Raw genomic sequence first — 26,501 nt, forward strand, 5'->3', positions numbered from 1 at the left:
CTTTATAAAAAATTCATGTATATCAAGTTCATATTTCCGAGGAAAGAAAATACGACGATTCGAATTTTGTCTTTCAGTTTGAAATGTGTCGAGAAATTCCCGTTGACGTATCGATGCGACGCTTTTAATAATTGGCCGTTTTATCCACGAAGCTGTTCCACCTCCAGCTATCTTTGACACGATCGTGGAAAATCTGGTGACGTTCTCTCGGATGCACAAACACTTTCGTGTTTGTCAATACAAACAACGAACCCGCAACAGTCTCGCCGATGATAACGAGTCAATCTTCTCCGCGTTCCATCGTCATTGTCGTCGATTATTGAAAGACGATCTGTTTCGTCACCCGATCGATCGATGGCAAGAAAAAAAAGAAAAAAGATGGTTAAAAATAAAACAATCGGGCGAATGATTCGAGATCACTTTTATCAACGTCTATTTCTAGTTTCCACTAATCCGTCGGAAATTATCGTTCCAAAGTGTACTTTACGATTACCGTGACATTACCAACCGAGTCGTGTATCCTCCTCGCGTTCGAGGCGAAGGCAAACACACGCACGTCCTCTTCTTCGCACCGGTATCACCGGTGCCGGGTAAACGAAGATGATTCGCAGTTATCGCGCAAGATGTTCAGCGCGATTGCATCATCGATCGTCGCAATCGCTAAATCATCTCGAACGCGGTTCCGGGGGGACGCGAAGCCCGGAGGAACCCGTCTCTTGTTTGACGAGAGATTTACCATGGATGTATGGAGATATCCAAGTATAAGATTTTCTTTGTAGCCGATTCGAACGGGATCATGTATCACTCCTCCTCCTTCCCTGTCAATTGCGAACGATTCTAATCAATTCTTCCAATATCGATTATATTCGCGCGTCTTTATAAACGTCTCGCGCGAAAAACAGCGAGTTTAAGCGAGGCAGAGACGATAGAAATAAGATGTGAATTGATCACAAACACGTTCTTGATTATTGAGACACTTCTCGATTAATATCATATGGCTACATAATACAATTACCTGAAACAAAGGATGAGATGAAGGGATGGCAAAGGAAGAGAGAGAGAGAATCGCTCGTTCCTTTTTACCTCGATGCATTGTTTACGAGCCGAGAGAGAGAGAGAGAGAGGAGTATCCGTTAGTATTATCATAGAGTGTTTGGATTACCAATTGGATTTTCGAGGCGTACACGGCAGGGCGTGGTGGAATCGAAGAACAAAGGAAGAGAAAATTCGATTGGGGGGTGATGAAAGGGCGGCAGGGGGCGGAGAGGGGCGGGAGGAGGTCGTTACCATCGGCGGCGAAACTCGGGCGATCGGAGGAGGCGAGAAACGAGCGGAGATTTTCGCGGCGACGTCCCGTGTTGATTCGCGTAACAGCGTTAAACTCGAAACTCCCTTAACTGGATTGGACGGTCGACGAGCCGCGGATAGTTAGCGGCAGCTGTTGCGCAAAGGATTGCCAACCTACCCTGTCTGCTGACAAGATCCCCCGCCCGCTTTAATCTCCTTTGTTACGCGAATTCCCCTTGCTCTCCCCCTCCCCCCATCTTCCCTCCCGTATCCATTTTAACGATGAAATTCCCATGAAACTTGGCCCCCTCCCCCCAATTATCGTCACTCTTCGACTTTTTTTTTTTACTCTCCTTTTTTTTTCTATTTTTCTTTGTTTTTTTTTTTAAATCTTCGTTTTTTAATTCCCTTCCTTCGATTCGCCGCTACTCGCGTTGAAAGAGTGGAGGGGGAAATTGGATTCGATCGAGGGAACACGAGGCGTTTCGGAAATCGGTTGGGATTATTTGGTGTCGGTCGAGGGAATTGTTGGGTGTATTTTCCCCAAATTTATCGCTTTTTCTCGATCGAAAAAGCGTTGAAATTTTCATCGAGGTTCTCTAGGATAAAAAAGAAAGAAAGAAGAGAGAGAGAGAGAAAGAAAGGGCCGGTTCGTTTGCATGGATATTCGACGAGTGATTTGTTTATGTTTCGTGTCGTCTCGGTTTATCGAATTTCCAGATATTATCTTCTATTTGGATGTAATCGGTTCGTTTCGTTAAGCCGTCTCAAATTAAACAAAATGATTCAACGAAGGCGTAGTATCACGATTATCGATTAGATTAGGGAGATCATCGGTCAACGAATCCACTTTCAACAGTCGGAGATTTCATTTTTTTTTTTTCCTTTCTCTTTTTCACTCGTCGAGAGGAGAAAGAGCATCGCGTTGCAAATAGCCTCCCGTTTCGTCGCGACAGATATACACAGAGACGAGAGGTATCGAGAAGTTACGATTGGGAATACGACGGAATTCCCTGCGGCGGAATTAATTTTTACAACGGGATTAAACCGGATCGGACACGGAGAAGAAGAAGAAGAAGAAGAAGAAACCGCACGGAGATGGAAGATCTTTTTTATTTTTCTCTTTTTTCCTTTCCATTTGTATCACGAACGATGATTGAGATTACTTTCGTTACCCGCGGAAACGAAAACTTTCCTCCCGTCATCGAATTTCCAATTTCTAAGAAATTTCTTCTCTTCCGCATTTTCATCCTCGGCGAAAAAATTCAATAGATAACACGGCAATTGGGTCAAAAGCTATCAATCGACGCGATATCTCTCGAATCAAGTATACCTGATGACTGACTATACCGACAAACACGAAATTTCCGAATCGTTGTTGCGTTCCTCTCGCAAAATTTCTTTCTCGAACGAGGGATGTTGACTCTCTCTCTCTCTCTCTTTGTCACGCCACTTTGACGCTAGAAAACGTTTCGACGCTTTTCGTTCCGGCAATTCGAATCGTTGAAAGCGTGGTGGAACAACGAGACGATTGTAAACACACGGTGTGTTTGCGTTGCTCGACGGTTGAAACGTCAAGGAACAAGTCGTCCCGTTCCCGATCCCCGTGTTCCTCCTCCCTTTGTTTTCTCACGAGAATCACATCGAGAAGACAATGGTACCTAATGGTATTCCGAGATGCAAAAAAGAATAGAAAAAAAAGAAAGTCACTCCGAAAGAATCAGGGCCAGAAACGTTTTTTTTCCGCGGGAGGATGAAAAAGGAGAGTATCATTTATCGATCAGAATCTATAATTAATTTACGAGGATACGCACGATTATAGGCAAAATCGGATATATTATCTATTTTCGACGATAACAATCGTTATCCATCCACTCTTCCCTGCACTCTTTCCGCATTCATCTTCTCTCCAAAGATTCGCAACAATTATCTAAATCTATCCGAGATCGGGGCGACGCCGATTTCATTCGATTTCCAGATGCCGATTCTTGGCAACGCAACGAATCCATGCTTTTTTACGGCTTAAAAGAGTAGTTTGCTCGGTGACCTCGGGCAGAAGAGCTGCAGCTTTCGCGTGTTCGAAACCGGGGTATGCGCGTTCCTTGTTCCGCCATTATCGCGCGATATTTCGGGTTCTCTCTCTCTCTCTTTCTGCACACAGCGGATAACGCTTTCTGCCAACGTCGAAGAAGCTTTCGCGAGTTGGCGATAAAGTGGGCGGCGTTGGCCAGACTCGCCCAAGGTTGCAGACGATCTCGTCTGTCAGGGTCCCTCCACTGTATTTAGCTTTCGATCGTGGACTTGGAGTCGCGCCCGTGCGCGCGCGTACGCGTAAAAATACCACCACCACCACTATCGTCGACGTTTGTTCGCGAAATTCGATTCGAGCTTTTCTACATTCCTCCCGTCAAAATTCCTCCCTCTCCCCCCTTTCTTTCCCTTCAGAACAGATCGAGATTGTTGTACTCGGCACCGCGTTACCGATCCTTCTCTCAAAATAGATCGTCGAGTCTAGCGGCGAGACACGCTGTTCGTCGATTTCAAATCTGCAAATCTTCGGTCGTAAATACGAATTTAATATCTCTTCCAAAATATCCGCAATTTTTCTTCGGCGATAAAACAATCCGTTCATCCGGAATAATCGCACGATAAACAATTCGAATCTCCACGTGTAATTTTCGTTATCGCGATAGGAAGATAGGATATATATGTATATCCGAGTTATATTTTTACCGACAAGTTCGCGGAATCGAATTAATTCCATTCTCTCTTTAAGAGATCCGCGATAAATCAGCTTCTCTCGAAGGATTCACGACGCGGCTCGTTCTTTGCCCCGATCTTTCGTCGAACACCTGGCTCCTCCGATCGGTGTATAAGAGGATCTGGAATCGTTTCCAGAAGGTGGCCGGTTACCGTGGGCCGTTCTGAATTTCTAAAATTAGTCGGGGAGAGGAAGGGGGATCGCGGAATTCGCGTCGCGACGAAAAGGAGAGATCGTACACTCTCGATTAATAGAAAAACGAACGACACTTCGAGACGTATCCTTCTCGAATAACGCTGTCGAGCCAAGATAAATATCGAAAGCCAGGAATAAATAAACGATCCGGTGTGTGCCATTAAGAATATCGAACGACAAAATTGTTTAGCGTTTCCAAACGCGAGTATATTGTGCAAGATGATAATGCACGTTTGTGTAACTGAAACGCGAATTTAGAGAACGTTGAGAGGGGAAATATTTAACGATCGATCGAATATGGAACGAGTATACCGTTATTTTTACATTTCCTAATTTCACGAGAATGGAAAATCCGCTTACGACGAATCCCTCTAAAAATCGATCCTCAAAGGAGTCGCTCTCGGCGCGCGATTTCATTAAAAAAGGAAAAAAAAAAAAACGGAATTTTCGTTGATTTTTAACAGCGCAACTTTTAATCGAGTTGGCCGTAACACGTACAAATCACGAGCATCCAGGCAGCCGGGCGACAAATTTTTAACCTTTCGTTTCTCGACCAATTTAAGCCCCGCCATTTTTCGAATAAAAGATTCACGATTCGCGTAACCGGGGAAAACCGATGAAACTTTTCCTTCCCCCGACCGAGGGGGGAAGGAAAGTTCAAACATTTGTCGATCGAGCTGCTCCCTCCTGGAGAAAAATTTTCTCCCCGAATTCCGATCCCTCCCTCCCTTCCCTCCCCCTTTTTTTTTTAACTTCTTTCAACGGGACATCGTCGAACGGAGGAGGGAAAGGAGGAGAGGGGGTGGCGTGGCTCGAACTCACGGTTAAAGGGCGCGAGAATTGTGCCCGCTGGCCGTTTGAAAATACAATGGAAATTAATTTGTCGAGCTTAACGAACCTCAGAGGGCACAAAGCAACCGAGGACCGCGGGAATTGCTTTAATTATAACTCGGTCAGGTCGAGGATCTCCTTCTCGCTTCGTCATTCACGAATAAAAAAAAAAAAAAAAAAAGAAAAACTGAGATTCTGTTAACAAAATTTCCATCTCTCGCTATCGGTCAGAGAGATGATCTCTTTCTCGCTCTGAGGGCTCTCCTCCTCCTCTTCCTCCTTCGTATATTTTCGTCGCTAATTAAAACGACCGTCGTAAATCACGCGTCGATCGTAAATACGCGGCCGTTTGGCTACGCGTGCTTCCGACAGATACGACGAGGGGATTAAAACGTGTGTTTCTCTCTCTTTTTTTTTACAATCGTTATGCACGCGGTGTTTCGTCCCTCCCGTTCGTTTAGGGAGGAGAGGATTTAAAGAAGATCGGGAAATATTTGTAGCTCGTTACGTTTGAATGCGTTAATCGTGGAAATTGATTAGGTTCTTGATAATTGGTAAGGAGGTTTGCGAGAGAGCATAATTGCGAAAAGAATGATTATAGGATATAGCGTGTATCAAAATCTGGAGAGAATAGCAAGAGGTAACGAAAGGGAGGTCTTTTTCCAATTCTCCAATCAACTTGATTTTCGTTTGATATTTTTCATTTCCTGTATTGTATTGATATGCTTTCTTTTTAACAAAGCATTACATTATTGAAAAAATAGTTGAATGGAAAAGATAAGAGATTCTCACCGTCGTCTAATTCTAATATCCCAAAAATTTCACGAAACCTACTTATCCTCCTTCAATTGGAATTTAATCGAAATTATCGTTTGTCGAATCTATTAGATTGCACTCCGATCCAACAACGTTCGAGAGAAATTCATTAACGCCGCAAATGTTTATTTCGACACGACGTAAAAAAAAAAAAAAAAAAAAAGGAAGAAATTCGATTCGTAAAAGGCTGTTTCCGGTAAAAATAATTCCCGAGACAGGACAGGGAAGGCGATTACGCGATGCCGGCCGCGAAAACCCGGTTGGAAATTAGTTTCCAAGCTTAATGGAGTTTCGCGATTGCGACGAAGGCGCCGCGGCGAAAGTCGGCGGCCAACTCGCCGGTGTAACTTTACCAATTTTTCCCATTAGCCGCGATTTTTCAACCTGGTGTTGTTCCTCGTCCAAGTTTAAAGTTTCGGAGAGGAACTACATCCGTGCAGAGGCAAATACATTAGCGGGACAAAATCTGGCGCGGATTGCTTTCCCGTGTTTGAAATTTCTTGTTCCGCGGAATTTCGAAAAGATTGGGGGGGGAGAGGAGGGAGGCCCCCTCCAAAATTCGAAAAAGATGGGCAGCCAGCTCCGCAGGGAAATCGTGCAACTTTTCGCGCGACGAGCGTCATTCGTCTCTCAGAATAATAATCTGAAAATTTTAACGGATGGAAAGATAAAGGTTGGATCTCGATTCGACTTTTCTTCTTGTATTCGATAAGATATGAGAAATTTCTTCAAGTATCTTGGAGAAATTTTTGAATGATTGCTTGAGTTATGTGCTGAAAACTGCTCGAGTTTCGATTCCTCGTTTCTCAGTTTCGACGATCAACGATCCGCGAGAAAAGAGTCTACGTGCAACTTTATTTATCGTTGCTTCGATCTGGTAATCAAGAAGGGAGAGAATTTTATAAACCGGCAACGAAGGAAAAATTAGATGGCGCGTACCAGCTGATCGGCCTAGGATGAGGGGAAGGTTATTGGAACGGAGACAAATGAAATCGGAAAGCTCTCGTTCACGGTGAAATAGGATAATTCGAAATTGACCGGGCGCACGATGTCGTCCGTCCTCTCGCGGCTCTTTATTACTTCTCGTGTCCCGATTCTCTTCCAGCCGCAGTGGAATCGTTAATAAAATCTCGATCTTTTCGTCCTCCCTTTTTTCTCTCTCCTTCTTTTTTCCTTGCGACCGAATTGGAAAATATCGCACGGAGACGGAGTTCTGTATCTCTTTCTCACTCGTTCTTGCTCTCCGTTCATCCTCTCTAAGACTAAGAGGAAAGTAGCTCGTTTCAAGGGGATATCGATTTTAAAAAATATATATAAAGGGTGGAGACATTGATGGCGGTGTCGCGTCGTTACTTCTAGTTACCTCGAAGGCGAGGCGAAAGATTAGACGCCATAACAAAGAGATGGTTGATCAAAGGGGAAAAGTAATGAAAGATACCGATCGAAATAAAAAGGAGAATATCTTCTTCTTCTTTTTTTCTTTTTGTATTTTATTAGTTTTCTCTCATTTGCTCAAAGTCTCTCCAAGTCTCTCGTTTAGACCAGTTTTCCCGTTCTTATTACTGAGTTTTCCAAAGACTTCGTTGACAGATGTTGAAAAGAAGAGGATGGAGAAACGTTATCTTATAACATCGTACACGACTACTCGTTACGTTAATTACGTTGGATGTTTCGAATAAATTAATCCACTGTTCTCGATCGAATTGTCTCGATTCGAAATATCGAGATCCTTCTTTCGACAATCGGAGATCAACGTTGTCGTCCTCGTTTCGCCAATTTCGTCGAAAGGAACGTAACGTTTTCGAAAGCGAAGGGGCTCGCCCCGTGTTACGATTAAAGGCCTCCTCCTCCTCCAACTCGGTTCGCGACACGACCTAACGACTTGAACAACTTTTTATCGTGCCGTTCATTCGACAATTAGAACAGCAATTAGACGCAAGAAAGTCCGAGAGATGTGGGGCACGAGTTGGAAATTGCAGTTGCCGAACAGTTCCTCGTGGTCTCGTTCGTTTCTCTCTATCCAACTTCCCTTTTCCTTTTTGCGTGAACGCACACATATATAAACTTTCCATCCGAAATCGTTTTTAACCGTACGAACCGAAACTAGAATTACAAAACCAATAATTAATTTAAAAACCGACCGAGGCTTCGGAAAAATTTACTTTAAAATTAATTAATTGATTAAAAATTTTTAAAATTCACCTCAATAACTTTATCAACATTTAAAAATAATATAACGTAGATAAAATCATTTGATAATTCATTGAACATACTTCTCACATTCTCGAATCTTGCCCATCGAAATACCTCATTCGACCCGTCGAATCGTTCTTGAAAGGAGAACGAGATCGGCGATTAAAAAATATCGATCTAATTTACAACCCCCTCCCCCATCCATCTTTCCATTAATCGAACGAGATCGATCATGAAACGAACGATTTTCGTCACTGTCATCGCATAATCCGCCAGCGGACAGCCAGCCACCCTCCCCCTCTCCCCTCTCCTTTAAACGTAATCATAGGTCCCATCGGTCAATCGATTAATTAACACGTATTAGCGCACGTTCTAGCCATCGCTTAGATTGTATATATCCTGCGCGGTAAACGTATGATACAGTGGATAATGACCTGGGTAAATAGAGTTTGTTGTCCCTGGATTATCGTTGCTAATTGCAGTTTGCGTTTGCAAAGCTGGTGGACCTCTCCCCCTCCCGCCCGGCCGGGGACGAAACAGACCGGTCGCAACGGTCGGTCGGGTTGGACGACAATGGATCGAGCGGGGCAAATATTGACCGCAACAAATATATAGGCCGGGGCCGACAATCAAAACGTCAGCCCGGCTTTAATTTATCGCGATCGTGCAAGGCCGCGTTTTTTCCAATTCTCCGGCGTGACGCCGTTGTTGCCGATCGTTTATCGAAAAGCTCAAGGGTTCCCGACATTGTTGCGCGTCACGTTTCGAAACGTCGCTTAAACAACCGTATATAGCATGTGTGTGTACATATATATATATTTGTTGTGAATAACAAAGGATGGAACGTTTGTAAGAGAATTGTCCATCGTGGCCCCCCCTCACTCAGCGATTCGATTCAACGGAGACGGCTTTTGTCTCGATCGAAACAACGAGATTTCGATAATTAGCGAGCCATTATTCGAAGAATTTATTCGTGGATAGTTATGTAGGTAGAGGAGGAGAAAGATTGGAGTAGGATGTGATTATACGTTATTTCTTTTATTTGTTAATTTATCGCGAAGTTATATCGAAGAATCGATTATAAAGATAAGAATACGTTGGAAGCGATAAATTTCGAAGAATCGATTTTCTCAACCGCGAGTTAAATTTTGGTTAAATTTCCTCATCTTCCGTTTCTTCTTTTGCAGAGTTGTTAATTAAGAATGCGCAATGACACGGCGAATTTGTCAGTGGACAGCAAACCCGCGCGAGAAGGCGCAGGGTATGGAAATGGAACCCCAAAAAACAAACTCTCACCGCCAGGAAAAAATATTCTTGAAGTGTAAGTAAATACGATTGTTAATCCATTCCCCGAACCAACCTGTCGAGTTGTATCGTGATCGAAATTCTCCCAGGAACGGATCGAAATCCGCGATGCAAGTTTGGCGCGCGAGAAATTAATTTACATCGAGATCGAGACCGGTTTATCGACAACTTGGCGGCCAAACTAAACTTCTTTCGACGAGGAGAAAGAAGTTCGTATAATGTAGAAATAGGCGAGCTTATCCATTGTTGATCGATGGTTATAAGCCTGGTGATCGATGAGATGAAAAATTTTGCAATTTTCCAGCCTTTCTTTTTAATCGATCGACCGCTCGATCACTCGCTCGATCGATCGTTAACTAATGATCATCGAGATTTCTCGGATCGAGAATGTTTCGAGACCTTTATGCTGGATTATTAAACCGGAATAATTCGCGGCCAATTGTTTCCGTATTTCCTCCCCCGTTTTTTTCGCGAAAGTTGTCGGACAAAGATCGATCTCCCCGATCGGGAGATGACAGGGACTACTGGACGAGAAGGTGGATACAAATTTTTCTTTCGACGAATAATTTCTCGCGTGCGATGATTCGAGGGAGAGACGATGATCGTTCATCCCGAACGATGGATGGAAGCGAAACGCGATTAATACTTAGAAACCGCGTGTCTTGATAAATTACCCTCACCGACTGAAGGAAAGAGAAAAGTATAAGAGTATAAAAAAATTGTGTAAAAACGCGAGAGAGACTGAAAAAGGCGAGACAACCTTGCCCAAGTTTTCGTCAAACTGTGCCCATTATCCGTAACGAACAGTGTTCCTCGAACTCGTAATCGCGCACACGCTCTTTCGTCTCTTTCCTCTTTTTTCTTTTTCCATGCGCGGAGGAAAGTTATGTCGCAATTCAACAAAACCGTATCGTAACTTTATAATCTAATTGCTTTACTCGGAATTACTTCAAAATTTTCCATCCCTTCCCTTATTGCATTCCATGAAAAAGTCACTTCCACAAACCTTTTTCGAACGGCCAAATCGATCGCGAAACGCGCAATTACCCGAATCGAACGTGTGATCGAATCGAGGAGGGGGGGAGTTGGTCGGGCAAGTTGCGAGAAGGTCGAAGTTGTCGGACGCGTGCACCGGGGGGTAAATTCGTCGATGGACGGGGAGACAGTCCCGTGCATAAAATGCCGATCGTCGTAGATTCGTCGCAGGAGTTTGGAACAGCAATTACGCCGCTAATGGAGCCGGCCCTCTCCACGGGCGGGGAAGATGGAGGAGGAAGCGTTGGAAGCTCGACCAAAGGGGCGGCCCGTCCCCTTCGCAACTTTGGCGTTTCGTTTCCTTCGGTGCTTCGTCTCCGTTGATCCGCGAATCCGCACGATTTACATACCGTGCCGGCCAGATTTACGATCCTTTGCGCGCGAACGAAGGTCGCCGTCGTTTATTACGCCCGTGAAACAATGGAGGAGATCCTTGTCCAGGAAGAATGGTGAAGTTTCTCCAATTTCGAGGAAAATTCGCTCGAGACGTTCGATTATTTCTGTGGAATGGCTTCGGTTCTGGAAACGTTGCGAGATTTAAAATGCGAAAGAACGGTGGTATTTTTCGAATAAGTTTCAACGTAATTGGATCGTGGAACATTTTTCGTTCGCGTTACTTGATTATTTTCACGATTTAGAATAAAGAAAAAAAATTGAAACGCGGATATGATTTACGATATTTTCGTCCCAAAAGAGGATCGTTTCTTGTACGATCGAATTGAGAAGAAGGAGGAAGAGGAGAAGAAGGAAAAACAAGCATTTTAAGTTTCGAGAGTTTCGAGAGAGCAGAAAGTTTCGAATTCGAGTTTCTCAAACTCCAAATCCATTTCCATTTATTTTGCCTCCCGGAGAGGAACGCTCGAGGAAACATTTTCCCGATGTGTATTTTTTGAAACGGAGACAAGAGAGTTATTATCTTTGGGCCAATGTTATTACATGGGAGAGGATAAAGGCTCTCGGGCCGAATTTAATGGGGCCATTTCCTGGGAGTCGCCGGATCGTTTGTCACGCTCGTTTCAACCGAACCGAAGCCGGAGAAGCCGTTAGTCTCTTCCTAAGCGAAAGTTCCATTTGTATTTTAGACGTTGGCGCGCATTGTTTTACGAAACGCGCATCCACTCGTTTCCCGTAGGAAACGATTCCTATGAACGTGCGCAGCGCTTCAACATTTTTCCTCGCTCGATTCATTCCGAAAGAAGTGAGAGGAGGGAGAGGACGTTATCGTCGAAGAAACGCGCGTTGAAAGGCAAACGATTCGTTCATGATTTTTTTTTTAAATATATGTTTGTATCTAAACACGCGTGTTTAATAATCCAGCCAAGGTTGAACAATCTCTTGAAACAATCGATAACAATGAGAAACAAATGATCGGACTTTTATGAAGAAACAAATAATAATTCAAATACTGAACACGAACAGAAAATGTATTCGCGGCACGAAACGTGTATATATTAAATTACACGCTTCAACATCGCAAATTTTGTTTTATAAAATATATCGTTCGAAGCGCGCAATTTTCATCGTCGAAATGATATATTTGGAAAAGAAAGAAAAGTCATCGGAGTCTCTTTTTGCTTTATGCCGATATCGGTTGCCAAGATACTGAAAAGACTGAAAATATCCATAGCGCGTTAAAGACAATGCACTAAAATTTATGTATTTTATGAATGATCCCACGATTCTGGTGAAGTCGCTTCTGACACTTGTTCGTGGTTTGGGATAGGTCGGTGACGAGGAGCGACGAGGACGGGTAGAGAGATGGATAAAATGAGATGAAAAATTACCTTTCTCTTTGCACGACGATATCTCGGCAACCGGAAGTCGTATTGGAGCGAAAAAATATTTCCAAGTATTTTTCGCTCCCGCGCTTCTAACGATCGTTCATTTATTGATCGGAAATTATTATTCTGAGATTCAAAATTTTAATCAGGTTTCGGATAAACGATTCGATATCTCGAATAAGGATAGACGAGTATTTTAAAGCGCTTTCAACGATCGAAAGTTAATATCTTCCAAGTTTCTCTTAAAATTTCGATGCACTTTCGATCGAAATTTCAAAGTAATTTCAAATTTGGGGATATTTCGTTCGATTTGATTAATGTTATTCACGTAAAAGAGGCGAACGTTTATGTTTAAGATTTCATTGGCGATGCATACATGAAAACAATATGTTGTACGATATACCTGTGTACGGTACCTTTTATATTTCATTTCAGACACGCTCCAAGACGCGGAGAAGGATAAAGAGGAAACTGAGTATATGCTACAAGAGAATGGGAAACCAATGTACGATTTCTCACACAGATGAACGATATTTTTGTTAAATATAAAAAAGATATACATAACACGGAATTCCTCCTCCCAATGATTGTAGAAATTATTATATGGGAATAATTACGGGAGAAATTCTGCTCGCCCGTATATAGAGACTGGAATCAATCGTATAAATTTATTCATAAACATTTCCTAATAAAAATTGTGAACGCAAGAGTATTTCTGGATTGGAAGAAAAATGCAAAAGAAAAAAAAAAGAAAACTTGAAAACGACGTTAAACGCGTTCCTAATCAAGCGAGCTTTCAATCGAATCGCTTTCCAATTCGCATCCGGAACTACTCTTGGAACGAATCGCACAATCCATCGTTGTTTCGTGTTTTCGCCTCGATCGAGCAAACCACGATCGACGCAACAATCGCACGTGGGATCGAAGATGTACGTTAAAAGGGGTGGTTGTTTGTGTTCACAGTGAATTTGTGCCACCACAAACGAAGGAGGAGGAGAAGTCGCCTTCGGAGCCATCCCTACCGCCAGTGCCTTACTTCAAACTCGTAAGTGTTCCAGATAAACGAAAAAAAAAAAAAAAAAAAAGGAAAAAGGAAAAAGCAGATGTCGTCGACAACATTTGTTAAACAATCGAGACGCGGTTGATATATCGGTCGGCCAGTTTCGAGCGAAACGACGAAATCCATCTCTCGGGGGATGAAAGAGGGGGGGCGGCCACCCCACGGACACTCCCCTTTGTCTTTGACAAATTTAACGAGCGCGATTCTGTCGCGATCGATCGGGCTTGTTTTTGTTTAGAACCAGCCGGATCTCCCCCCCATTAATCACCGTTAGGCCAGCATTAATTTTGCCCGGGGTTAAATCTGCCGGAAAGGCACAAGTTGCTCGCCGCTAAATCACCCGAGAATATGTTTCTGAAATTTTCGACTAGTTTCGCGACAAATTACCCGGCGGAATCTGGCCAATTCCCCGAGAAACAACCCCATCATTCGGAAAATTAGCATAAGCGTCGAACGCGCGGCGAGATTAATTAAAATCCCCCCCTCTATCCCCTTTTTCACCTCCCTCTTTCCTTTCAATGTCGACGAGGAAAAGTTGAACCTGACGGATTCTGTTCGCAGTTTCGATTTGCAACATGCGGGGAGCTGATGCTGATCTTCGGCGGCCTGATCATGGGAACCCTGACAGGCCTGTGCATCCCCATCTCGACGATACAATACGGCGAGTTCACCACGTTGCTGGTGGATCGAAACATGAAGAATCACACGAGCACGCCGACCCTAATAATGAAGTGGTTCGGTGGAGGAAAGGTCTTGTAAGTCTTGGCGTGTCCAGACGCGCCTGCCTATATACCTAACCGCCTACCTAAATTCTTGTATTTTTAGCGCGAATCGCGCTCGCCTTTTCCCGCGACGCGTCACGCGTAAAGAGGAAAATAGAATCGCGTCTGGTTCAGTTTAGACCGAGTTTCGTAATTTCTTCCCTCGGTATAAATATATATCATATTGTAATTTGGAACGAAGAGCGACGAGTGAGAACTCTAATCTGCCTCAATTTTCCCGAGAGGTATCACGATATCGATATCAATATTCCCATTGCAGAGGATCTAATTCGACGTACAAGGAGAGGATGGAGGCGCTTTACGACGACTCGGTCGCGTTCGGCGTTTCATCCGCAGCGTTGTCCACGTTCCAATTCGTGTTTGCCGTGTTCACGGTCGATTTGTTGAACGTAGCTGCATCCAGACAAATCGTTCGGGTACGCAAGATGTTCCTCCGCTCTGTCCTCAGACAGGACATGACGTGGTACGACATCAACACGTCCACCAACTTCGCCAGCAGGATCACCGAGTGAGTATTCCTCCCTTCTTTATTTATCCCGAACGTTCGAAATTCAATCAAAACAATATATTCGAACGAATTCTAGTCGATTTTTTACGCCACAGCGAAAACAATCTTGTTAACAATCTCAGAGACGACGCGGTATTTTGTCACAACGGAAACCATGGTGGATTCGATCTCGAGGACGAATGTAAACGCGACAGGGTAGATGGTGGAGCAAAGTTCAGGAAACGAGAGAGTTCTGCTCATCAACAGGTGGCCGCTCGCGAAACTCGAAATCCTTTGCCCCGATACAATCTCTCTCTCTCTCTCTCTGTTTGCGGACGCGTTGCGGACCCGTCTCGCGTAATTATCGAAAAGTCAAGGATGGATCAATAACAGGGGCCAATTAAATCATCACGGCGCGGCGACGAAATCACATTGCGTTGCGCAATTTTATTTATTTCGAGGCGAGAATGTTCGAACAACAATGGCGCAAGTAATACAATTGCGACACTCGGAATCGTTGGAATCTCGAATGGGAAATTTCGACGCGTATCTTTTACATTTTTCTCTCCTCTCATTGCCGCCGCCGCCGTTTAAGACAGACGCGTTACAGATCGACGTGAGTCACGCTATCTTTGATTATCACGCAGGCGATAAATGTCGCCTGTACGAGAATACACTCATCTGGCGTTAGAAATGTATACATACTTTTCACGATCCACAACGACAATTATATTTTTTTTTTCAACCGTCTACAAACAAGGGAATCCTTTTCAATTTTTCTCAAAATTGTATCGTATTCGTCGCGTGCAAAGATCGAATGCAGTCGTTGATAGTTTTTTGTATCTCGCGAGTTAAATAATAATCGCACGTCAAATAATCGTCTTATCGCTCGGAAAACGTTGTTCTAACAAATTTATCGATCTCACGGCACCCACCAGCGCGTGTATTATTGTACGCTAATTGCACCCGGAAGTGTCGTAACGTGGCGCCAGAACGATTTTACCGGATTTCGTAGAGAGAGAGAGATATATATATATAGAAAGAGAGGGCGCGACGTCTCACGACACGCGAGAAGATAGAACAAAGTTAGATGCATGCAACGACGACGACAACAACGACGAGGACGGCTCACCTTGACATTTACGAACTTTACACTGTTACGCCGAAAAGCGCGGCGTCCCAAATAGATTATTCTAATTTTAAATCCCGAATGATCGATACTGTACGACTACTCTACTCTTATAATTAAATTCCAGATAAATAGGTACACTCGTAGACGATAGGGGAGATCTCGAGTTTTTTCGAAGGTGACATGCAAGATAAGAGTGCGAAGTTTAATTAATCCGCTGAATGGTTGCCCGCTGTTATTTTCGTCGTCGTTGAAATCGTCGTGGACTCGCTTCCGATAGGATAGGATAGAGATACAGAGCGTGCATATACGTTTTCTAATTACTCGCCTTGTCTTCTCAAAATTTTGGCCGACTCGAATTTTCCTCGATCCTCCACGCTCTCTGCTCGCGTTTCAGGGATTTGGACAAGATGAAGGACGGCATAGGGGAGAAGCTGGGCGTGTTCACTTATCTGATGGTCTCCTTCATTTCCTCCATCATCATATCGTTCGTCTACGGATGGAAGCTGACCCTGGTCGTGCTGAGTTGCGCGCCGATCATCGTGATCGCGACCGCCGTGGTCGCCAAAGTTCAGAGCTCCTTGACGGCCCAGGAGTTGACCGCTTACGGGCAGGCGGGGAGCGTGGCCGAGGAGGTGTTGGGCGCCATCAGGACCGTGATCGCGTTCAACGGCGAGCAGAAGGAGGTGAACAGATACGCGGAGAAGTTGATCCCCGCGGAAAAGACCGGGATCAAGCGCGGTATGTGGTCGGGCGTTGGTGGCGGAGTTATGTGGTTCATCATATACATCAGTTACGCCATCGCGTTTTGGTAAGTTTGCAGGCCAGAAATATATGTTGCAACGCTTTTTCTCATCCGAGTAGGGAGAGAGGAGGGGATGAAAGCGAGCATTTCCGGGACAAACGTCTTTGAGACGGGTAAACAGGCACGAGTGGGGCGGAAACGGGTCAGGGGGAGTATAATTCCCGCATTGTGTCACGAGTAAAAGTTGTTTGCTTTAAAAGGGAAACATCGCGCGAGGCCGTTTCCTTTTGTTCTACCTTGGATACTTTAATTCGATATAAAACGATCCTCTCTCCTCTCGGGGAAATTCTTCTCTCCCCTTCTTTCTTCCTTCATTTCCATTAGCAATTGTTTACCTTTTATCGATGTATCGTTGACGCGGTTCCATGGTTCCCAGGTACGGCGTCCAATTGATATTGGAGGACAGGCCGAAGGAGGTGAAGGAGTACACGCCCGCGGTGCTGGTGATCGTGTTCTTCGGCGTGTTGGCAGGCGCCCAGAACATGGGCCTCACGTCCCCCCATCTGGAGGCGTTCGCCGTGGCGCGGGGCTCGGCCGCGGCCATTTTCCAGGTGCTCGATCGCGTGCCCACGATCGACAGTTTGAGCAAGGAGGGGCAGAAGCTTCCTGCCGTGAACGGCGAGATCGAGTTCAAGAACGTGCACTTCCAGTATCCGGCCAGAAAGGACGTGAAGGTGCTGCAAGGCTTGAATCTGACCATCAATCGGGGCGAGACCGTGGCCCTCGTCGGAGGATCCGGCTGCGGCAAGTCCACCTGCCTTCAATTGATCCAACGTCTCTACGATCCTCACAAGGGACAGGTGAGCTAAGAAAGAAACAAAATTATAATCGGATAAATGTTGCCGCGACACGATGAATTTATAAATCGTTGGAATTGTTATTGTTACGTTGCTTTTAAATGAGGGCCTGTTGTTGATTCGAAAAATTATAACGAGCCCGCTATCATAATTAAACGATAATAACGATAATTCTTGTATTAAATCGCGCAATTTAATCTCCGGAATAATCTCGCGTTCATTATGAATTTTCCATTCCGCGAAATCTCGCGTTTCCAATTTGTTTATCTTCAGGCGAGGAAGAGAGTAAATTTATTAAAACGCAAGAACGCGCGCAGGTCCCCCCTTTTCAGAAATCAGTTGTGTCGAAATCACTCATTTAACCGCAATTTTTCGAAATCTTTCCAATGCCATATAATTTTCCTCGTATCTCGCATCGATTCTCACCGCTTACGAGTTCGTTCGTTCGCGAACTTCCTTTGGGAAAATTTTAGGAGTAGCAAAGGAATACACTTTCGTAAGTGAAATTCGTAGGCTTAAATTCTAGAGAGTGGAATTTATTTATTGCGCTCGCAACGTTAACGATATATATGCCAGTCGTGAATATTCCATTGTTACATTTGTATTCGCGAACGTGCGCGGGCCAATAGGAATTTTACGGAACAAGTTTGAAGCGTTTCCACGCGGGGTGGAAAACAGTGGCGGCGCACCAACAGTTTTCCAAGTAGTAAAAGTTTTACGGTTTTCCGCATCCATTCCGCAGTTTCCTTCTCCTCCGTTGAAAATATCACGCCGTATATTTGACGTATATTTGATTTCGACCCCTTTCCCCTCTTTCGATTCCAAATTCTTCAACTTCTTTCGCTTAACGTACGCCTAATTCTCGACACGAAACGCTGGACGAACCGACTCGTCCCCTTCCTCCTCCCTTTCCTTCCCTCGCGGAATTCGTCCGTCGAGAAGGAGAATTCTAAGTGGGATTCCGTTTGTCGGGACAGGTTCTGCTGGACGGCGTGGACGTGTCGAAGCTGAACGTGCAGTGGCTCCGCTCGCACATAGGCGTGGTCGGGCAGGAGCCGGTGCTCTTTGACACCACGATACGGGAGAATATCCGGTACGGAAATGACAGCATCACCGAGGAAGAGATGATCAAAGCGGCGAAGGAAGCGAACGCCCACGACTTCATCAGCAAACTGCCCGAGGTGAGTGGCTTCTCCTTCCAATTCTTCTTCTTCTTCCCGATTTCGATTCCATCGATGCTTGGCCTTCAACTGATTGAAATCGAATTGGAATTTTCATCTTCAACCGATGATCGGCGGATAATCCGTTCAGAGGGAGGTTCGATTCGATCGCGTGTAATACACAGTGTTGACCGCGGGATGTTGGATATCCAGCTGGTCGCGCAACGCGTTAACAATAGTCTCAGGTGCGAGGGACGGAACACGCGTGCAAACAGACGATAAAACACCCGTTTAAACCCCGTGGCCGGGGCAAATAACAGTATTCCAGATTACGGCCAGCGTCAACCCGATTAGGCGTTTATTACCGAATTATCGCTGGCCGAACTCGACGCCCTCCCATCGCGGTCGCCGCGACGCGTGTTTGCCCTTCATCCGCCGCGTGACGCGTTTAGGACGCGTAACGATCCGCGGGAACAAGTGGACCGGACATTTTCCAGTTTATGGGAGGCCGCCGTGCAGTTTATTTTACGGATCGGCGCGCCGCGATCGTGCGCGGGAAATTTTATCCGATAAAAAAGGGAGAAGAGTATCGTTTCTCGTTTATATATATACGCATCACGTTGATGCAAGGACGAAACAACGTGAATTAAAGATATTGAAAGTTGGGTTCTTTTATTATCATAGAAACTCGGCGTAAAATTCGTAACGTCGAGAAAAATCGCATTATTCCAAGATTTCATCGAATCGCGAGAAGCTCGAACGATATTATACGGCGGTGGCAGAGTGGCGCGCCTCGTAAATTTATTAAATCTCAACGCGGCGCGCTATGTGTGGCCGCGTCACGTCGTACTTCCGTTAATGAAATAATCGTTGTTTGAAACCGCAGCGATGGCCTGTTCCTACGAGCACGGTAATCGAACGGGCAAATGGGTCGCGGACACCCGCCTGCCTCCCCCCAATAATTATCGGCGGAAACGTGACCGTGGCCGAAAATCGCGCTCCTTCGATTCCCATTAAATTCCCCCCTCGATCCTCTCCCCCGCCCCATTCTCTAATTAAAATCTCGTAATTAACGCGAGGGAGAGGATTAACTTTCTATAATAAAGGGATGGGGTTGTTCGATCCCCGTTTGATGGAGAGTTTCCGTTTCCAGGCGTACGACAGCCCCGTGGGAGAGAGGGGGTCGCAGATGTCGGGCGGGCAGAAGCAGAGGATCGCGATAGCTCGTGCCCTGGTCAGACGACCGGCCATACTTCTACTGGACGAGGCTACTTCCGCGTTGGATCTTCACAGCGAAGCAACGGTGCAGAGGGCTTTGGACGCGGCCTCGAAGGGGAGGACGACGATCGTCGTCACTCACAGGCTGTCCACGATCACCAACGCCGATAGGATAGTGTTCATAAAGGACGGCCAGGTGGTGGAGCAGGGCACCCACGAGGAGTTGCTCGCCCTCGGCAAGCATTATTACGGATTGGTGTCCGCCGACGCCAGCGCCACCGCCAGAGGTAATTTTTGTACCAAGCTCGTAGTGTACGCTTGGAGTGTATTAAAGAGGTACTCTCTCTGAAATCGAAGCTAGAATCGAAGGGAATTAAAAAAAAAGATAAAGAAAGGAAAAAAGTTAAGTTTTGTCCCTTTTTGCATCTCTGCTTTCAAAAGGCAAACGTTCGGTCGAATTTTCAGCGAAAGCGACGGCCTCGGCCGCAAAGACGGTGACCGCAGCTATACCGAAACAGAAGCCGCCGTTGAAGAGACAATTCTCCACTCTGTCGATGCACTCCCATCGATTGTCGTTGGCCGGCGCGTCCGAGACCTCGGCCAATCAATTGGAGGAGCACGAGAAACCGTACGACGCGCCCATGATGAGGATATTCGGGCTCAATAAACCGGAATGGCCGTACAATATCATCGGTAACGATCACGTCGCTGTGAATTCGCGAAACGCGATTTTATCGCTCGAAAAAGAGAAAGGGGAGGGTTGGGGTGAATGAGAAAAAAGAGAAAGAAAAAAGAAAAAATTACGTTCGACAGGGTGTCTGGCGGCGGCGATGGTGGGCGCCTCGTTCCCAGCGTTCGCCGTCCTCTTCGGCGAGGTTTACTACGTGCTGGGTCTTCAAGACGACGAGGAAGTGCGCCGCGAAACCGTCAACTTCTCCATTCTGTTCCTGGTTGTCGGAGTGGTGACCGGCCTCGGCACCTTCCTGCAGATGTACATGTTCGGGTTGGCGGGGGTGCGAATGACCACGAGGATCAGGAAGATAACGTTCGCCGCGATGCTGAAGCAGGAGATGGGCTGGTACGACGAGGACACGAACAGCGTGGGCGCCCTCTGCGCCCGACTCTCGTCGGACGCGGGGGCAGTGCAGGGCGCGACCGGGACACGGGTTGGCGCCATTCTCCAAGCCCTGTCCACCTTGGTCCTGGGGATCGGCCTGTCCATGTATTACACTTGGAAGATGACCCTGGTCTCGGTCGTCTCGATACCCCTCGTGTTGGGCGCGGTGTTCTTCGAGGCGAGGGTGATGAGCGGGCAGGGGTTGCAGGAGAAGAAGAAGATGGAGGCGGCGACCAGGATCGCCATAGAGGCGATCTCCAACATCCGTACGGTGGCCAGCCTCGGCAAAGAGGAGGCGTTCCTGCAGCGCTACTGCTCGGAGCTGGACCACGTGGCCGAAGCGACCAGGATCAGACAGAGGTTGAGAGGATTGGTATTCTCGTGTGGTCAGACCACGCCGTTCTTCGGTTACGCTTTGAGCCTTTACTACGGCGGCGCTTTGGTTGCCACCGAGGGGTTGAATTATCAGGACGTGATCAAAGTGTCGGAGGCGTTGATCTTCGGCTCTTGGATGTTGGGCCAGGCGCTCGCCTTTGCGCCCAATTTCAACACCGCCAAGATCTCGGCGGGGAGGATATTCAAGCTGTTGGACAGAGTCCCGGAGATCGCCTCGCCGCCCGATTCCGAGGACAAAGATCTCGATTGGGTGAGTTCACGCGTTAGAGATTTACGTCGCAAAAGAGCGCGCGGATAGCAAGTAAGAAATCGTAGAAACGTTTCTAACAATTATATAGCTCGCGAAACGTATCGATAATCAAAGTATAGGGGCGAGACCGTTGGCAAAGCTGGCCAACCTCCCCCCCTAGTTTCGACTAGTAGGTTTCATCGACGACTGTTTAGCAAAGCGTGGAATTTATGACATACTGACAGCGATGCCTCCGGCTACGAGCGTTAATTACGCCCGAAACGAGAGGAGCTCTGTTTGATCGAGGTTTCGGGACTATCCCTCCAGAATTCCAATCCGTTTAATGAAGCGATGTACGTATAAACGACGTTTCCAGAGTCTCGCGCCACCACTCGCGAACGCGAGTCACGTGTAACTCGTTCCACGAGCAAATACCCTATTATGCGCTCGCTCGAATCAATTTTCTTCCGTTCCTTGGTTAATTGGACGGGTCGGGCGATGACTAATCGATAAAAATACCCCGATAAATAAATTGCAGAAGGCGGACGGGTTGATACAATTCTCCAAGGTCGAGTTCCATTACCCGACGAGGCCCGAGATGCAAATTCTGCAGGGGTTGAATTTGATCGTGAAGCCGGGCCAGATGGTCGCTCTGGTTGGCCAGAGCGGATGCGGCAAATCGACCTGCATCCAATTGTTGCAACGACTCTACGACCCGATTTCCGGGACCGTGACGATGGACAGGCGCGACATCTCCTCGGTCTCGTTGCGCAATTTGAGATCGCAGCTGGGCGTCGTCGGCCAGGAGCCGGTCCTCTTCGACCGGACCATCGCGGAGAACATCGCCTACGGCGACAATTTCCGCCTGGTGCCGATGGACGAGATTATAGAGGCCGCCAAGAAGTCCAATATCCACAGCTTCGTCAGCTCTCTACCACTAGTGAGTAGGGATAATTCTTTTATTATCGTGCCATCTTCTCCGTTCTTTTTTTCTTCAAACGAAAAACTTCACTTAATTACTTTTATAACATTTCCACGTATGCAATTTATTATCTTGAATAATTATTTAAGAGTTGTAAAGTGAAAAGTTACGTAAAACCATCTCATCCGCACGAATTTATCCCACGTTTCATCCTTTGTTACAGGGATACGATACTAGGTTAGGTTCTAAAGGCACGCAGCTGTCAGGAGGACAGAAGCAACGTATCGCGATTGCGCGCGCTTTGGTCAGGAATCCACGAGTCCTGCTACTGGACGAGGCCACGTCCGCTCTTGATACTCAGAGCGAGAAGGTAAGGGACACGTCTTTCTTTCTCCCATGCGTGTTCGTCTTCGAAAAGTATTTCCTTGCGGGTCGAATGCGAGAGAATGAGAGAGAGTGAGGAGGGGAAAGACCGCGGGCAAGCAGAGAAAATGGGTCGTGAAAACGGGTTGAAGTGGATAGCGCGGCATTCAGTAATATAATACGCGGCGGAGCTTTTTAACGGCGGGCACAAGTGGAAAAGGCGGCGAAAAAAATGACCAACCGTCCTCCTCCCGAGGGGTCGAAGAAGCGGTAGGAATTCTCGCGCGGACAAAAGGATTCTCGCGTTTCTCATCCCCATTGTTCCATCCGCTCGTCGCCAATTAACAGCCTCGTAACTTTGGGCGAGGCTGTTCCTCCTCCCTCCTCTCCTGATCATTCTTTACAACGTTTCACGCGGTATATGCCACGAGGATGACATCGTTGTTGAATTAAATGTCTATTAAGATATCGTACGAGGATTGGAAATTAATTTCATTGTGTATTCCATGTGTTTGAAGTTTATCGTTTAGGGTAATTGTGAGGTATTTTTATTTTCAGTAATTTATGGGTAACTTTTTTGTTACGACAATGACTTGGAATGAAGAAAAAAAAAATAGTGAAAGCAACAGTCATTTTTACTCGACTTTTAATATATACAGACTTTTAAACGATATTTTGACGAATCGATAATCAGGAACTTTTTTTTTTAAAACGTTTTTGTACGATGAAGATATACACGTCCGTAGTGTAACGTTTGTAATTCTACTTCGTTATTATTTACTTTCAATGCTGTTTCTTTTCTTACATAAAATATTTGTTCGTGCTCGTTCGTGCATTACGTTTATAAAGAAAATAAAATTGAAACGAATTCGTGCAGGGAAGAAATTCGAAAAAGTAAAAGAGAAAGAAAGGAAAACGAGACCGTATACTTCGTTAAAGCAGAGAAAACAATATAATTTATAATACATGCTATTCTCGAAAATAATTTCACAAAAGCCGCACGCAATTTCGTATTCCTTTATCATGTGTCTTTCACTACGGTACACTTGAATAGCGTAGTTTTCAACAAAAATTGAAATTGTTTTGTTTACACGACGAAATATTTCGTATATCGATCGTCTTTTCGAACCATAGAGATTCGAGAATTCTCGAGCCAAGACTTCCTCGAGACTTATTTCTCTTTCGAGTCGAAGGAAAAACTTCTTTCGGAGATGCTTCCTCGATTAAAGTTTAATTTATGCCCCGATCGAGACGAGTTAATTGATTCTTAGCAAATACTTGCCTAAGAATCGTGTCTTGCCTCTTAACTCGTAAATATCATTACACGCAATATCATCGTCGTGCACGAGTATTATCGCGGATGGATTTAACGTTTTGCATAAATAATCGAGTTTTACATCGATACTTTACACGCGAAATTTTACGTCGGTTCTCGTTTATTTTCGCCGAGCAACTGGCGTCTCTGCCGTCAAAGTTGCTTCAAAATATTTTGTTCCCGCGAACGTTGAATAAGAGCGCGCAGGTTCGGTAATGTAAATTAACCAAGTAACTCGTAGTGTTGCGAGTACGCGAGCTGATGAATATTAATGGATCCTGATGGATTTTAATGAACAATACGCGAGTAAAAAACGCGTGAACCGAAGCAGTTGAAAAAGAAAAAAGAAAAAGGAAGAAAAGGAAAGGATACCTGTACAAATTTCTATCTCTTTGCACCGCGTGTAACAGGACCGACACCTTTACGCGTTAATTTAACGAAATTAAAATTCATGTATTTGCGAGAATTCGCTGTTAACGAAACGGTTATTCCTACGCCTCGTCATAGCGTAATTATATCCGCTTTTCTCGCGTTCTACATTACCTATTCGCGCGTTTAAAACTCGTATCTTCGATAAAGTAAATGATATCGTTCTGTTCAAAAAATGTGAATGATTCTTTTCTCTGTCGGGCAATTTTTGAAAAATGTAAACGCCTCGTTTCCTAATCTTTTTAAAGTACAACGCGAAATTTCTCATGGAATCTCGAAAGAAAACGAAAGCGATTGATTTCTTAAAAAAAAAATTGTAAGAGAATACCATTAGATGAAAAAAATATTTGTAGGGCGAGAATCTCGCACATTGCTTTGAACGATGAAACAACAAATATGTATATACATATTCGAAAAATCGACCTGAGAAGAGAAATCAAAACACGGAATTTCGCCGATGCACAATTCCATCGACTTATCTGAACGGAGCAGCGATAATAATAAAGAGAAAGAAGAGAAAAAGCGCGAAAATGGAATTGTCACGCCCGAGTGCTATCACGATCCATCTTACTTTCTCGCCCCTCTTCTCCTCCGTCCTCCTATTTTCCACTATCGACGTTTCGACGGAACGGAAAGCCTCTTCTCTTCCCGCCTAGCCGATTATCTCGGTTCGATTGCTTAATTTTCCCGGCGAGAGAAAGATCGATTATTCTAGGCTGGCGGCGATCCCCCTCGAAATCGGCAACAACGGAATAGTATTATCTATGGCAACAATCGGAAATACCGCGCGGGCAGGCAGGGAGAGGATGTTCGATTGTTGTTCCCGCGGACGGAAAAGCGGCTCTCCAACGAATTTCACGGCAATTATTGTTTCGCGGCTGCTTACGGCCAATCGTGTTTTCCTCTTTGTTGTGCCGCGCCAAAATAGACTCCCATTATACCCTTGCTTGCTTGTTTAACGCCCGGGATCGTGTCGATTCCCCTCTCCTTTTCGCGCCTATCGCTCTTGTTCATCGTAACGCGTCCGTTCATCCCTCGACACATTTTATTCACGTGCAAATAAAATAGTAAATAGAAAAAGAAAAAGTATATATATACATATATATTTACAGGTGGTGCAAGCTGCCCTGGACAAAGCGATGGAAGGCAGGACCTGCATCACCATAGCTCATCGGTTGGCGACGATAAGAAACGCCGACGTGATCTGCGTCCTGGAGAAGGGAACCGTCGCGGAGATGGGCACCCACGACGACTTGATCGCTGCGGATGGCCTCTACGCCCATCTGCACGCACTCCAAGAGGCCGCGATGGAGTAGAGGAGAGCGTCGAAACCGAGCAGCGTCCTCCCCCTCGTCGACGCTCCCCTCTCGGGCCGACGGTCGAAAGAAAGCGGCGTCCCTCCCCAAGAAGCTAGGATTAACTCTCTCCGGAGACAAGCGGAGTAGACGATATTTCCCCTGACTCGTCGATCGAGAGCGCCCGAGGAGAGGAGAGTACTCGTGACGGAGCTTTCGTATTATTATATTTTCACACCGACGGATGGATATGCTCCCTTCATCGTCCCAATTGCTGATCCCACCCTTGTCCAATTTTATCATAGACGTTCGTTTCAACGATAGAGTTTCTCACTCAGTTTTATTTTAACCGTGTATCTCTTCGTTTCTCTCTTCCTCCTCTCCCTCTCTCGAGACGAGCAACTCGAAAGGAGAGAGGAGGAGAAAGATCTTTCGCAACGGATTCGAATTATTAACAGATCTCATCGATATTCTGTCCTTCGTTCCGTATCTTGGACGTCGAGTTTCTTTCCTGTTTCGCACGGTGCTTGCTATTCTCCGTGGCGGGTGTAAAACAATCTAATAAGAACAACCGCGCGATCCAATCGATGAGCGATGCCTCGAAATACCGGAAACTGACAAAAATCCGAATTATTGTCGGATTATTCTCTTCGCTGTGATCATCCCTAACGAAAGATTGGTTCTTCGTTTTGTTTCTTTTCTCTTTTTTTTCCCGCGATAATCCGAATCGATACGAAGAAGATTCTTGCACGTTCAACCTATGCCACGATTCAAATACGACGCGATGGATCTC

At 45.6% G+C, this 26,501-nt stretch overlaps 1 protein-coding gene across 7 annotated transcripts in view; it reads left to right on the plus strand.

Annotated features, from left to right (window-relative positions):
• LOC551167 (multidrug resistance protein homolog 49) overlaps positions 1-26,501 on the plus strand; it is a 55,824-nt gene that overhangs the window by 27,087 nt on the left and 2,236 nt on the right. For 4 of the 7 annotated variants that reach the window (XM_623561.6, XM_016918087.2, XM_006568981.3 and 1 more), the window contains 14 exons: positions 9,271-9,404; positions 12,640-12,709; positions 13,168-13,249; positions 13,826-14,019; positions 14,306-14,554; positions 16,060-16,473; positions 16,844-17,267; positions 18,242-18,445; positions 19,578-19,929; positions 20,108-20,335; positions 20,456-21,405; positions 21,923-22,324; positions 22,530-22,676; positions 25,526-26,501. The exon at positions 25,526-26,501 is cut by the window's right edge and continues 2,236 nt beyond it. In XM_623561.6, coding sequence (XP_623564.3) covers positions 9,293-9,404; positions 12,640-12,709; positions 13,168-13,249; positions 13,826-14,019; positions 14,306-14,554; positions 16,060-16,473; positions 16,844-17,267; positions 18,242-18,445; positions 19,578-19,929; positions 20,108-20,335; positions 20,456-21,405; positions 21,923-22,324; positions 22,530-22,676; positions 25,526-25,729 — 4,032 coding nt within the window. In that variant the 5' untranslated portion in view covers positions 9,271-9,292 and the 3' untranslated portion in view covers positions 25,730-26,501. The remainder of the gene's footprint in view (positions 1-9,270; positions 9,405-12,639; positions 12,710-13,167; positions 13,250-13,825; positions 14,020-14,305; positions 14,555-16,059; positions 16,474-16,843; positions 17,268-18,241; positions 18,446-19,577; positions 19,930-20,107; positions 20,336-20,455; positions 21,406-21,922; positions 22,325-22,529; positions 22,677-25,525) is intronic. The other 3 variants (XM_006568983.3, XM_016918088.2, XM_006568982.3) reach the window with 1 other exon arrangement.

The sequence above is a fragment of the Apis mellifera genome, linkage group LG2, assembly GCF_003254395.2.
Source record: "Apis mellifera strain DH4 linkage group LG2, Amel_HAv3.1, whole genome shotgun sequence".
Lineage (NCBI taxonomy): Eukaryota > Metazoa > Arthropoda > Insecta > Hymenoptera > Apidae > Apis > Apis mellifera.